The sequence below is a fragment of the Ascidiella aspersa genome, chromosome 3 (assembly GCF_963924565.1).
Source record: "Ascidiella aspersa chromosome 3, kaAscAspe10.2, whole genome shotgun sequence".
Taxonomy (NCBI): domain Eukaryota; kingdom Metazoa; phylum Chordata; class Ascidiacea; order Phlebobranchia; family Ascidiidae; genus Ascidiella; species Ascidiella aspersa.
The window spans coordinates 33315778-33330057 of record NC_139449.1 but is presented as its reverse complement, the minus strand read 5'-3'; the positions used below and the strand labels follow the sequence as shown (position 1 = coordinate 33330057).

The 14280-nt window shown below is 37.5% G+C and overlaps 1 protein-coding gene across 1 annotated transcript in view; it reads right to left on the bottom strand.

Annotated features, from left to right (window-relative positions):
• Positions 1-4666, bottom strand: part of LOC146162592 (ephrin-A4-like) — a 28378-nt gene extending 23712 nt beyond the window's left edge. The window contains exon 1 of the mRNA XM_083384743.1: positions 4543-4666. Within this exon, the coding sequence (XP_083240869.1) occupies positions 4543-4646 (104 nt within the window). The 5' untranslated portion in view covers positions 4647-4666. The remainder of the gene's footprint in view (positions 1-4542) is intronic.
• Positions 4667-14280: the final 9614 nt, after the last annotated feature.

The window sequence follows — 14280 nt, the reverse complement described above, 5'->3', positions numbered from 1 at the left end:
ATTCGCATCAAAATCATCTTAGCGAAAGTGGGTTGCCAGGCGATAGGCGCTAACTTCGCCTTCAGTTCTTTTTTGGGGGGTTGGGGGTACAGAACGCTCACTACGCCATTGACTCACAAAAGCGGCCTGACATAACAACTCCCTTGGTTGTATGGGTTTCGACTCTCGCCTCTATGGCTTGTGATTCTTTCACGTGTAGCTCCGAAGATAATGCCATGTGAACGCGCCCAGCTGAGCGTTTGAAAGTCGCCGATGCTTGAAAAGGGAGAGACTGCGTAATTTGCACAAATTGACACGAACTTATTTAATGTTTTTTATTAACTTTTGGGACTGATAAGGTCTCGTTTCGTTTCTAATAAAGTTTGGAGTTAGGTTTTTATGATGAAAAGTGTAAGTTTAAAAAAACTTAAAACAACTAAAACTTCTTTAGACTTCTCTATCCTTTTTATTTGAGTCATCATATTCGTTATTAACACGAGGGTATATTGTTTGTAAACATTTAGTTTACCATTTCAGTAATTACATTAGCATTGACGAGAAACTGCTCGAAACCCTTCCTAAGTTATCGTTCTTCAGCTTTTTAGATGTAAAAAATATCACTAAAGATGTCCTTTTATCACTTAAACACTATAATTTGGGAAAATAACTAAAGGTTTAGACGCAGCATATGAAACTGAATAAAAATGGCTAGATTCAAAGACAGCTTTTTGTACGTATTTCACTTTAATTTGCCTCGGATTTACTAATCTACTTAACCATCTTTTAAAAGTCAAATGGAATAAAAATAAAATAAGAAGAAATAAATCAAGTTTATAAATCAGGGTTGTCTGCGGGTTAAAACTGACCCCATAGATCACTTTGAAAAACTGTAGTAGAATGTTTAAGGGTTACGGAAGAGATTTAATTGACCAACACTGAAGGACTAGGAAACCGAAATTTAAGTCGTATATCCAAACGAAATCCTAACGAAAGCGTAAACGAAACGTTCAAGACTTCCTATCCTAATGAAAGTAGAAGACTTCTTATCTAGGTTACGGATGCGAAAAGAAACACAATTCTCGATAACCGGGACTTCGGACTTTCGGCGAGACACAAAATAATGAAATTAGCCAAGAAAAACAACAGGTTGTCTGGGGGTTGCGGGCGCCTAACAGTCTAACCCACTTTGAGAATAAATGAAAAAGGCCTCAGGGAAGAAAAGGTTCCCGTTGCAATTAAGGCAACAAACGAAATGGGTTTTCTTGGTTTTAATCTCAAAGGTTAGAGCGAAACACCACACTGTGGCTTTCTATTCCGCCAAGCGTCGCGACAGTATAGGATTAGAAGCCAATAAATGGATTAATCGCTTTCTCACCGGCGCAGAAAACGTCAGGCGCCGTGACAAAGCCAATTGCGGCGGCCCAATTGCTAGAAAACGGGACAAACTTTCACGCGAGGCGCTAGGACAAAATGAGATTAGGTTACCTTCGGCAAAAAGCAACAGGCGTACTTAGACCGGGCGGCTCTATACACTATACAGTCTTGCCAGCCATTGTGTCGGCAAAGCGTGCGAGCGAGTGCTGGGTGAACTAACAAACGGGGGATTAAATGGCCCCCAAACTGTGAGAACTAACCGGAGGTCTGGAACGGCAATCTGTTTGCGCTTTATTCGGGCCGCGCCAACGGGGCTCTGTTACCTTTTGGCTTTCCAGTAACGGGATATGCGCTTTCGGGGAGTGAATGGTGCCCAGCTGTCGAACGTGTGTAAGCCAGCGTTGTTGCTACCACGAGGCGGCCTAATCCGAGCCTTCTACACGCAATAAACAACCGCGGCTGCCCCTCTCTATTGGCGATGTATCAAACAAACGGCTGGAAAGTGGGACGCTTGCATAAATCCTAATCTTTTCACTTTCTCGGGTACACCACGTGGCAAATGCGAGTTGCAATTCAACACAGCGCAGTGTATTGAACAATTGGATGATCTCGTTGGACCCTTTTCGTCTTACGTTAATATTTTTAAATTATTGGAAACCTCTGAATCTTTATATGTGCAATTGCGATTCTCCCAAAAAAGCATAGTTAAATAGACCAAGATACGGCAGTAACATTTAGAAGTTTTACAATAAAGTATCGTGGAACACATAATAGAGTAAAACACAGAGTTATTGGGAATATTTTTAGGCATATTTAAATATTTTAAAATAATATTAAAATGTAATGCCCATAACAAGCGTTTTAACTAAAGACGAATATAATAATAAATCAATGAACGCAAAATTTTTTTAGGTCTTTTAAAACAAATTTAGGCACAGACTCTATTACACTTGCCGAACGCTTTTTACCAATAAAATACGCGGCCTGAAAACACGCAGCGAACGTATATTTGCTTTTATACTCGCGCCGGGAAAAATAATGGAAACAGCATAGTGGTTGTAATAGGAGTAGTGCATGTAAAGATCAACGGCATTGTATTCCCGCGTATATTTGCACTATAGGCAATGTGCGACCAGTCGTATCAGCCGTAACCGCACCAGATATAAAGCCTCTGGTATTGTGCGGTCGCCGACAAAGGAGATTAGGTTTTCGAAACTGTGGGAAGTTGGTTTGTTTTCCGATATGTAGCGTACAGCAATAAAATGAATAAATACGCTTAATAATAAGTAAGTCGTTTGAATAAACCAGAATGTGTCTTCAAACAACCTTTTATTCTTTAGAAAGCACATATATTTAGTTGTGTATGACAATAAAACAAACAAATATGTTTAAACCCATGGCCAAATACCCTTGTAAAATCTAAAAGCGCTTCAGGACAATTTCGTTAGGCAAGCACCTGCTATTTAGGAAAATGCATCAGACGAACAATATATTTGGGTCATTAGTGTTAAAGGGGGAGTCCGTATAAAAAAACACTAATATTTTTAAACTCACTTTACGTTTCATAAAAAAAATACAGGTATGACCAGGCATGTGGTATATGGTACCAAAATAAATAAACTATTCGTAATGCTTTCAAAAAAAATTGCTGTTTACTAGGCGAACAGAATTCCTTCCCAAATGTTCGCGCTTTAAATAAAATAAAAGCTTATTTTCAGCTAAAAACCGACTCATTTTGCTTCAACTTTAATATTAGAAGATGATGGATATCGGTGCTATTCAAAAGTTGCTTTTCTCATCACACCAAAACCGCACCGAAAAACGCCTTGCTTTGAAACGTAAGATAATATCGGATCGCAGCCGATACCAGGTAAAATACGTTGTCGGCTTTAAGCCATGTTTAACGATCCAAAGTGGCATTTCATATATTGAAGATATTCATGACTTAAATTATCTCACAGGCCAGTTTTGAGTTTTCACTTCATTCGGTTGGCCTTGGAAATCAACGAATTGCTATAAACTAGGACTTCAAGCTGCATTTTCTTGGCCAGACGATACTGGTTTTAAAGTAAAGTGTCAAGTATAAAGAACCCTGGATTTCAGGTCTTACTGATTCCAGCCCAAACCCAGCAATCTTAATACAATCCTTAATCTTTCAAAAGCGCACCAGCCTTCTATTCCTCAGACCACAAAAAGTGTCTAAATCCCATGAATGCCTACGTGGCAAACTCATGCAAGGATTATGGGTTTGGAACAGATCGAACTATTTAAGAGCTTGTATGGTAAGCGAGAAGGCTACACAAGACATGCAGTTTAAAACGCTATAGTGTAAAGCCAATTATCGGCCCAGTTAGTAGATTCGACTTGTAGTTTGTATGAGAGACGCTGGGTACATAACTTGTTCCATTGTTAAGGGGGTGACTTGTCTTTCGTCGGGCCGTTCGCGATTCATTCTCAAGGGCCAGCGATAAGAGCAGTATAAACAAGAGACGAACGCCTGGTGGGCGATCAATCTCAACGCGATAATATGCGAGTAAACAACTGCTTTTCTTGGTAAAGCTAAGCGTGAAAACCCAAGTCTTAAGCTTTCTCGTAACCGAGATACGACGAACAGCGCTCGAAATGAATGTTTACTAGGTTTCAAGGTGTCATTTACATTTTACAAACCATGGAGACAATAGTTTCAATAAAACACCACTTCTATACTTTGACAAGCAAGCAAAAGTTTATAAAAATCAAGAATAGATAGTTTGAGTTTCTTGCTGTCATTTACATTTTGGAAACCAAATAGAAAACTTCTGTAAGGCCCTACTTCCGCGATCAAAACTAGATAAAAAGAAAGAAAATAATTTTGTAGGTTAAATAACCAACGCAAACATAATAAACAAAAAATGGATAGTTAAAAAGCATCACTTTTCGATAAAAACATAGCTATTTTTTTACATTGTTTTGAAAAGCCAGACACAATAGTAATACCAAGTAATTGTACGCTGACACACAAGTATACTGAACAACGAACAAACAAACAGCATATAAACAACTTGGTTTTCAACTATACAACCTCCGATTGTTAAACAAAAACAAACAGCCATTGTGTATTCTTTCCCCTGTGTTACGTCACAATCCCCCCAACGTAGGTTTGTATACGTAATAACGGGTAAATAAACAAAAGATAAAATGGCGACTTACACGGGGGTGAGTGAGGAGTCCCATTGAATGAAATGCTTTTTCGCCTCCGTATTCCGAGCTGACAGAATTGCAAACAGAAAAACAAGGACTAGACCGCAAAACATTTTTGCGTTGACTTAAAACTGAAAATAAATACAGTTTGACTATAAGGGATATTTAAAGACTTGCCAAAAACACAAAAAAGTGTGTACAAAAGTTTCCTAATTATGTTTTTTTCTTGATTGTTTCACGTATGTAGTTCCGTTATAATATCTCATAGACATTGAGTTGTATTATATATTGAATAAACTTTCGCAGAAGGCAAGCTCTTTTTACTGTCTCTACTTTGATGTTTTTTTATCCTACTTAAATTAACTTCAATCGTGTTTCTAACCTCGTACGAGTACAGCTATCCTAGCGGTAATATTTATTACATCGCCCGCTGTAGGCAGTCTGTTATTAGTCATAGTCCCCAGTCCTTAAATGTCTACTGCGATGTACCCTGGATTCTGGTCTTTAACAGTAAACATGTTCCATGTTAAAATTACCAAACTATAATCACGCAATTACTTCTCTCTCAAAAGAGTTGCTATTTATATACAGAAGCAACTATCACACTTCAAACTGTACTGTTGGTTTTAAGACAAATTTGCGCCTTTTGCTTTCTCCGGATTTAGACAGCGTGTTGTCTCGGGGCATTTTTTCTCAGTAGTCAAGCAACTATTTTTTTCTCACTTCGGCAATATGCTCAAGCCCGCCACCTACCGGAAAATTTTGTTTTTTTTGCGAAACTCATTTCTCCTTATTTGAAATAAATCGTAGGAACACTTAGAGCTTAAGTGGCACAAATAAAACTGCAATAATGTCTACCCTAGCTGCTGACAGTGGTCTTTAACCGGATCACTGTGGGGTTTGTGTCCTGGCATTTTTTTCCCGGGTAAAACCGTTTTTTGGGGGGGCCAGTATAAAAACTAAAATTATTACTAATACTGACAGTACTATTTATTACCTATTACCTACACCCAAACAAAAAGGCGAAAAGTTGACCTTCTGCCAATGCGCAGTTATAACTCGGGGCCCCTCCCTGTGGCGGCACCATCTCCCTTTGGGAATGGTTGTCCGGAGGAGGGCCTGAACCATTACTGACATTTCAGATATTCCCGGCCTCCTTTTTGGCCAATGGAAAGATAAAGCCACTAGCCCGTTTTACCTTTTACTTTTCTCTTACTTTCTTTGCTTTCATTTAGTTAGCAAAAAAATAAGAATAAAGGGAGCACAATACAAACATTTCACAAAAAGTAAAGGGCAAAAACAACATAAAGGAAAACAACATAAAGGAAAACAAAAACACCAGAATTCTAAAGCAAAAATCACCGGTATACCAATCGAAAAAAAAATCGCGTAGAACAGTTGTGCAATATGATATAAAACCTGACCAGCAAAAAGTTATATTTTCTATTCAGCCAGTTTTTCCATGATACAATCCTTTTTGGAGAAAATAAATTATATTTGTAATATGTTTGTAAAATAAACGCGTGTAAATGTGGGATCGTTTATCTGCCTGAAATCAAAACTATAGTTTACATGCGAATTCGCTTTATAGGCTCAAATGTAGCTTGACGCCAAGGACGAATTCAAAGGGGTCACGTGGCCATGCCCAAATAGGCAGTTTTTATTTTCGCGCTTCGTGCGAATCTCAGTCATGTTTCAAGTACCTCAATTAACACATATTTTTAAATCGCTTTAGCCCAAAGGTGTCGTGCGTCTCATCGCACCCTCGAAAATGAAAACTCGGGGAACTTAAACAACAGAAAGGCGTTTTGTCGCTTTGCTTAAATCGATACCATCTCTCCAACCTATACAACTTTGACAAGTGAACGAACTGTGTTGTACACTTAAATTCACTTTTTCTATGACGTCACGCTTAGATGTAACTTTATGACGTCACATTCTGATGCAACATTGTGACGTAGTCTCTAAAAAATTATCATGCCTCGCCCCCCAAAAAATCCTAGATTAGCGCCTGCTTGACTCAGTTATGACAATGATCATGCTAATTGCATTGCTTTGGCGAGTCAACGCATGCTCCATATTACATGGCGTTATGCGTGTTGCTACTGGCTTCCGGCCGTGATGTTCTTCACTTTTGTGGCAATGTTGGCGCCACAGTTTGAGTTATTTCAAGACAGCTCAATTTAAACGCAGCGCCCAATATAACATTGGGCTATGACTATTTAATTTCAAACTTTTTGCACAAAGCTGTTGAGACTATAGCTATTGTAATTAATATTTTGATTGAGTTAGGTAAAATAGCTTTAGCTTTACATATTAGCTTAACGATATACGTTGTTTTTTAAGCTTTGATGATCCCAAGGAAATTGTATGAGATTTCTAGCTCGAGGTACAGAAGTAGGATATTTTGAGAGACGTATTTATTCTTTTTGGAGTCCCTGAAAACACCTAAAAAGCCAATGCGTGTGTGACATAAGGAAAGGACGACCTCTTACTACTATAAACCGAACGTTACATTTCGAAGCAGAATACCGTTTATATTCAAATCTTAAAAAAGGAACTAGAGCTCGTTGGAAATGTTACGAATTATTGTTGCTTTCTGATTAGGCAAACTGAAGTACAGGAGAAAGTTACTAAGCTAACGTTTTGAACTAATCGACCAATTTACATTAAAGCATCAAACTTTTCCGATTAAACGACTCCCCGTGGTCATTAATCGGCCAAGTCAATAAATCTATAAACAATAAACATTCCCAGTGGATCTTAGTAAACTTTTCGTCCTTACTTTTGCTGCAGAGCAGGGATTCCAAAACGTTTTAGTTTCAAAATCTTTGAATTTATTAAAAATAAGGTCAATTTACCAAAATTGGTCTTGTTGACTTTTTTCCATATCCGGTAGAGTAATGTACAGCTCAAAATATGCTGTGTATGATTTTTGTGCCTACCGAAAGCCAAACATGTACATTTAATATTGATTGGTCGCAATTTCCAGCTTGCAAGGTTCGGCTATAGAGAATTCGCTCCTGTAAAAATTATTCTAAACTTTCACTCGTTAATATATATATCTCCATATATGTGAATGAAATTGTAATATTTGTTATGCTAATTGTCAGAACATATCAATTGAAGTTGTTTTTTATTCCTTTTTTGTTCTTCTTTTTTTCTTAATTAAAAATAATTAACAGTCGACTCTGACACAAAGCTTTATTTTTAAGATCACGTAAACACTTTCCGACTTGTTTACTGTTTAGTATAAAGTATAATCTATAACAATGGACCACTACTACAACCACTGACATGCCTTATGACGTCACAAAGTACGACGCGGCAGAGCTGCACACGCGCGATGGGGCCGAGGGGGTGGTTGGTTACGGCAGCTTCGGGGTAGTGAGGGAGTGTTACCACAGAAAGTTGGGTCAGGTGGCAGTGAAATGCTTGCAAGTGAGCGGGACTGCTCAAATACTGTCGGAGATGGAACAAAGGTATAGCTTTTATGAGTGACAAACACTTTGCATGGAACCTATATATGCATATATGTATATCTGGGAAAAGTGTGCACCTAGTAGTAGTTCGGTTATGTAAGTCGAAATGTAAATTGTTGATAGACAGGTCCGGCGCATGCCTTTTAGAGGCCCTTAGCACTCTGTTATTAAAAATTTAACAAAATAAACCACATGTTATCTGAAATTCAATGATTACGGTAAAGATGATACTGAAAAAGTAAAATAAGCAAAATGTATCTCAACTGGGCCATTATTAAGGTCTGAGTCGCCTTACCAATTTTAATTATTTCATTAAACACTGATGCAAGATTGAAATATCTGTTGTGAAAAGTTATGTAGTGCCCCTTTCCTTGGTGCCCTGAGCATGTGCTTATTTTGCCTAATGGTTGATCCAGCCCTGGATGTAAAAAGAAAAGAAATGACTGATGTCCGATACTTGACATTTTATTCTAAAAGCGATAAACGATATTTAAGAAAAAAATATATTTTTGTCAGATCCGATACCGAATGACGTAACTACTATGCTCAAACCAACTAAACTTTCGAAACTAAGCGCAAAAGTAGGTCAGCCAAAACGAGCTTGAAAGTTGAGAAGTTAAGCTATTCAACTGTTAACCCAAAAATGTTTCAAGTTTTTTTCATTTTGGCAAGGCCCGGTCCAATTATATTGTACACCCCTATTGCCCGTGATGATTGATCGACGCCGAAATTAATAAAACTATTTTATTTTAATAATGATTTAACGACAATCAGGTAACAGACTTGCGACTGAAAAATACCTTTTGTAGTGATACAACAACAAGCAGGGAGTCGAACCGTTTGACTTTTCCTGTTCAGGTTCGGTTCGGGTTCAAGGATTTTTTCGGAATCTGGTTCAGTTCCGGTTTCGGTTCGGAGCAATTTAAAAGTTCCGGTTCAGCTCCGGTTCAACCATCGTTATTTCAAAACCGATTCAAAAAGTTTCGGTTCGGATACAATCTAAGTTGCGTTAAATCTAAAAATGTGCGTCAACAAATGTAGAGAATAATCTTTGAATTGTAAGTCATTTAATTAAAGTCACGTGACGTATTAAAAAACAGCAACTTATTATTAAAAATATATAAAAAATCAAAAAGATCAACGTTTTTTAATCAATATTCAAATTTGTTTATAAAATTTTAAACATGTCATAACTTGAGTCTTTAAAATACACGTTGTGACGTCATGCTGGAGTGACCGCTTTTGTTTACAGGTTGGGGTTCGGTTAAAGTTCATGTTCTTTTAAATTATTCGGTTCAGTTCCGGTTCGACTCCTTAAAATCGTTTAAAAACTCTTCAGGTTTATTTACGGTTCGAAAAAAATTGACCCAAAACCGGTTCATAAAGTTCCGGTTCGGTTACGGTTCGACCCTGACAAACAAGTAACATCAGGATTTTAGGGAAACAACGCGTTAGTTAGCAATGATAATGTACATTATCTTAATGCTGTACAATAGGTCAATAGTGTATAGTTTTTTTATGTCAGTTGCAGTTTCCTATTTTGTTTTTTACGATTAAACTTGCAGTTATGCAATTGGTTTTTCAGGATATTGTTCATTTTAATATAATAATAAAATATAAGTATAATCAATTTACAAACATGTAAAAAAACATTCATTTTTGTTCAAAGTTTAACAGAAGCGATGGAAGGTCTTACCCGCTTATTTCACCCCAACACCGTTCTGCTCTATGGCGTATCTTCATGGTCGAGTAACTTCGGCATAATTTCAGAGTTCATGGGGGGAGGAAGCTTAAGGGAGTTGCTGGCCTCAAGAAGAGCTGACCTCCCCTGGTGCCTGAGGTTACGAATCCTCACAGACGTTTCGAACGGTCTCGCATTCCTACACAACTATGATCCTGGTGAGTGTTTTTGTGTCAGTAGTGGGGTGTGACTGTTTTACATGAAAGCATATTGTGGTGACCAAAGTCTAGTCAACTAATATAATAATCGGTCCTTTTATATATTCGACAAAATAAACATACTTACGTAGCACTTTTCCTGAAATCAATTTTACAGCTAAGGTGAGACTGGTCTATATATTTTAAAAATTTAAATGCTAGGTAAGCATCTTTGTTTGTCGTAGGATAAATTATGTAGGTTGACTAGTTTGGTCTTGTAGTGTGGTAAAACAAGTCACATTTGAAGGACTAAGGTGCGTAATAAGTAATTTGCACCACAACCTAGTATAATTCAAGTCGATCACGACAAATAGTTGGGAGGGTTTCAGTTTAATTCATTGGCAAACCAAGTAAGTTATGTGCACCTCAAATAAATGTCCAACTATTAGTGTTAAAAAAAACTATTTTCTGCAATTCTTTAAAAAGCAATTGTCAACATATAAATTACTTAAATGACTTAAGTATAATCAAATCATTTAGAAAGAGTAACTTTAGTCGTTATTGACTTGGGTCATTCCAACTCTGTTGCGTCGCTAGAAGTTGAGTTATTTTATGAAAAAGCCAATGTTTATCCCTTTTTTAAATATATAAAGAGAAAAATTATGTATTCACAATAGTGTAAATAATACCACTGGCATATTCAAATCAACTTGTGCAAATAGATTTAACGCTTGATTTATTCAAGAGAATACTTGGCAAAGTTGCCTCACTATCTAACCGAATATTTGTGACTCAACGTTTATTCAAGTTTATTTGTTACTATTCCATTTTAGCCTAGTTTAGCTATTTTCCGATAAATTTGATCCAGCCAATTGGGAAGCCTTCAAACTACGTCATAATCTTATCTGAATGTATATGTCGACAACTTAACTATTGACTCATTATCATTTATCATTTAAAATTATTTATACTCGTTGATTGCTTTTCCAGACCGACCAGCAGTGCATGGAAACCTAAAGCCACAGAATATTTTGCTGAGCGATGACCTTCGGGCCAAAGTAGCCGATTTCGGCTTGACCGCGCTTATTACGTCATGCGGGGCGTCCAGCTCTGTCCACAACGGCTCGACCAACCAGAACGCAGTGTTGTACACCGCGCCCGAGCTGCTCAATGACATCACAATGGAGTACAACAGGGCGATGGATATGTACAGGTAGATTGGTTTACTTTTACCGTTCTCCATTAGAGAAAAAAAACTATTTTATTATAGAAAAGACACATAAAAACAGAGTGAAGTTATTTACGTTTATTTTTAAAATATTTTTAGAATTTCTAGGAAATTAATCTACACACGATTTACTGAAATATAATTCGGTAAAATGTATAGGGCAAACCAACTAAATATATTTAAAGGTAAAAGCCGTTAGATGCAATTCAATTTCAGTCAATTCATTTTTATTAAACCCAACTTAAAATTCTTAAAACGTTATTTTTATAGTTTCAATTTTCTTTATTTAATGCAATGGCAAATTATTCAATTTGAAATCCAGCCGATTTGTCGTTATCACAGCTATTTACGCATGCCACTAATCCGGGAGAAGATCAAGGATTTCAAACTAGGGGGCACAAAACAAATGTCTGAGGTGACTTCACAAAGATACATCAAAATATTATGTTTTTTTAATAAAAAATACGAAAAACACTCGCATATATCGTTAGAAAGCCTTAGCATAGTTTGAAAAATAGCAAAACTGCCATTTTAGAGGGTTCGATGAGATGTACACTGCCGTTCGAGCTCAGCAAAAAAGACATAGCCTATTATAAAGACAATCTGTATTTGCGCGAAGCGCTAAAAGCGTTTCCGAATAGTGAAAATATAGGCAAAAATACAGTGTAAGGGTAGAGGCATGGCAACATTCCTCTCTTGGATTTGCCACTAATACCATATAACCTTCTGTAAAGTTACTAGTCTTTTGCCCTAAAGAAAATCACCTGGATAGGTTATCGAAGTCGGCGGTAAACATAATATTTGTCAGAAGAAGCCCTTTATAATTATATAATGCCTGGCTGCAACAGTATATTCATTAAAACCATTTTGTTATTTCCTCAAAGAGCTTGCCTTTTATTTTTCTCAGCTTTTCTATGATCGTGTACGAAACAATCACGCGGTTTAAGGTTTACCAGAAGATTTCGGGCAACCTGACCCTGCTCTTGTCCAGCATCGTTACCAAGGGCACACGTCCGGACCAGGGCGCCCTAACAACGGTACGGGGCCAGCTACAGGCTGCCCGGTCCACCCAGGACGTCGAGATATTCGATTTGCTGCGCAAAGTGATGGTGGAAACCTGGGATCAGAATCCAGCCTATCGCCCGCAGATTGAAACAGGTTAGAAAATGTTGTTTAACTGTAGATAATTTAGCTTCGGAGCGAGACTGTATAGCTGGCTTTAAGGGTTGTTTTTGAGTCGGTTAAAACAGCCCGAGTCCGACTCCAGAATAAAGTCGAGCTTTACTCCAGAGTCCCGATCCCGACTCCGACTGGACAGCCCTTGTTTAACCATTAACGTAATAATGAGGATTGGATAGGCAGCAATCGACTTGTAGGGGTATTATTTATCTTATCCGCCCATAATATGTTATTGAAAAATATTAAATCATGCTATTTCCACCATTACGAACTTTAAGTTATAGTTAATAAGGTATTTTTTTCTTTTTGTTTTTCTCTTCATTATCTTAAATTTTTAGGCTATTTAAATAAAGAAAAAGTTCGTAAAATGATTTCAATTTTTCCATTGGGCTTGCGGTTTATGCGTTAACATTCTATAAAGTCAACAAAAAGCAGTTTACATGCCGTTGCTCGTAAAAGTAAATTTTGCTTACAACCAAGAAAATTTTGCAAAAACAAATCAAGTTGTTTTCGATCAATTTGTGTTTTTCTTTCCACAGTTCGCCTTGAATTGAGTCGGATGTCGTCGACAATCACCCTTTGTGACTTCACAGCCGCCGCGTCGCGAGCGCTCCAGACCAGAGGACCGCACAAACCGCATCACCATGACGTCACCAGCATGATGACGTTGGAGGAGAGCTTCAGTCGAGTCGAGCTCGCGCCGAGAACGCCAACTTCACCAGCGGCAAGCGAAGCTGGTTTGTTTTTCCAGTGTTTTTTTAGTCGTTTAGACGTTGTTAGTGCTTTAGACATTTTTTATTTCAGTGCTTCAATCGCTTTTTTTTCCACAGCAGGACTTTATCCGATAAGTTAAGAAAGGCAATAAATTAAGCACAGGTGAATTGAGTTTTAAGAAATTCAATTTCAGAAACTCTACGTTATATAAAAAACACGCCGCTAATGCACAATGTTCTTTGGTTTCGAATCATTACCGATACCACCCTAGTATCGGACGAATACCGATACCAACCCTCGACATCGGGTATCGGCGCCGATCCGATATTATCGTTTTTTTAATGCTTCAAACGATATTTTACCAGTGCTTTAGACGTTTTTCTTTCAGTGGTAACGTTCTGCGATGACAGCGATTTTTCCCACCTATGTTGTGTAAGCCTAAATCGGGGTTCACAAATTGGGATCCATGGACCCCAAGTAGTTTCATTTTATAAAACTTGACATGTTTTATCTGTTCAAATCAGGTTTTCTCTAGAAAAAGCTGTGTTTGATATACTGAAAAACGGAACAACACATAAATTTTTATAAAATCTATTCAATAAATTATAGGCATTTCAGTATAGTAAATAAATTGCTTAATAGTAAAGTATAGTAAATAAAAGTTTTTAGTCTTAATATCTAGATCTTAAAGCTCAAAATCCAAACTTTATTTCTTTTAATGTTTTGCCAACTCAATTACCACCAGACGACAGTAAAGAGCCAGTTGAAGTTATTTTTGCATTTCGCTGTTAATGGTTTAGAATGGAGCTACGCTGTGACGCCGGCCACGCCCAAAACCCCTGCCACGCCCCAGACTCCTCGGGAAAGTCCCCAACACGAGCAGAGCATCATATTCATCGTCACGAATGAGGTGGAACAGTGTGACGTTTATCAGTTCACGCCGAGCACCAAAAAGTTCATTGACCTTCCGGTAAGCTCAACCCACGTTCGTTGACCTTTCGCAGATCAAAACGCCTATGGGAGTATGATGATGACTTTTTAGTCTTATAGAGCTTTAAAATTTGTTGACCCTGCAATGAATTTAAATTAGATTTTCAAGCAATATTTTGCAATAAAAAATCTATTCAGTGACACATCTTAGGTTTTTTGGCTTTTTTGTAAAATAGTCCAATTTAAAAGCCAATTAACAGTGATCAATTTGAACGCGTCAAAACATAACTTCTATTACCAAATTAAGATGAAATAAAGCGCGAAATAAAAACGTTT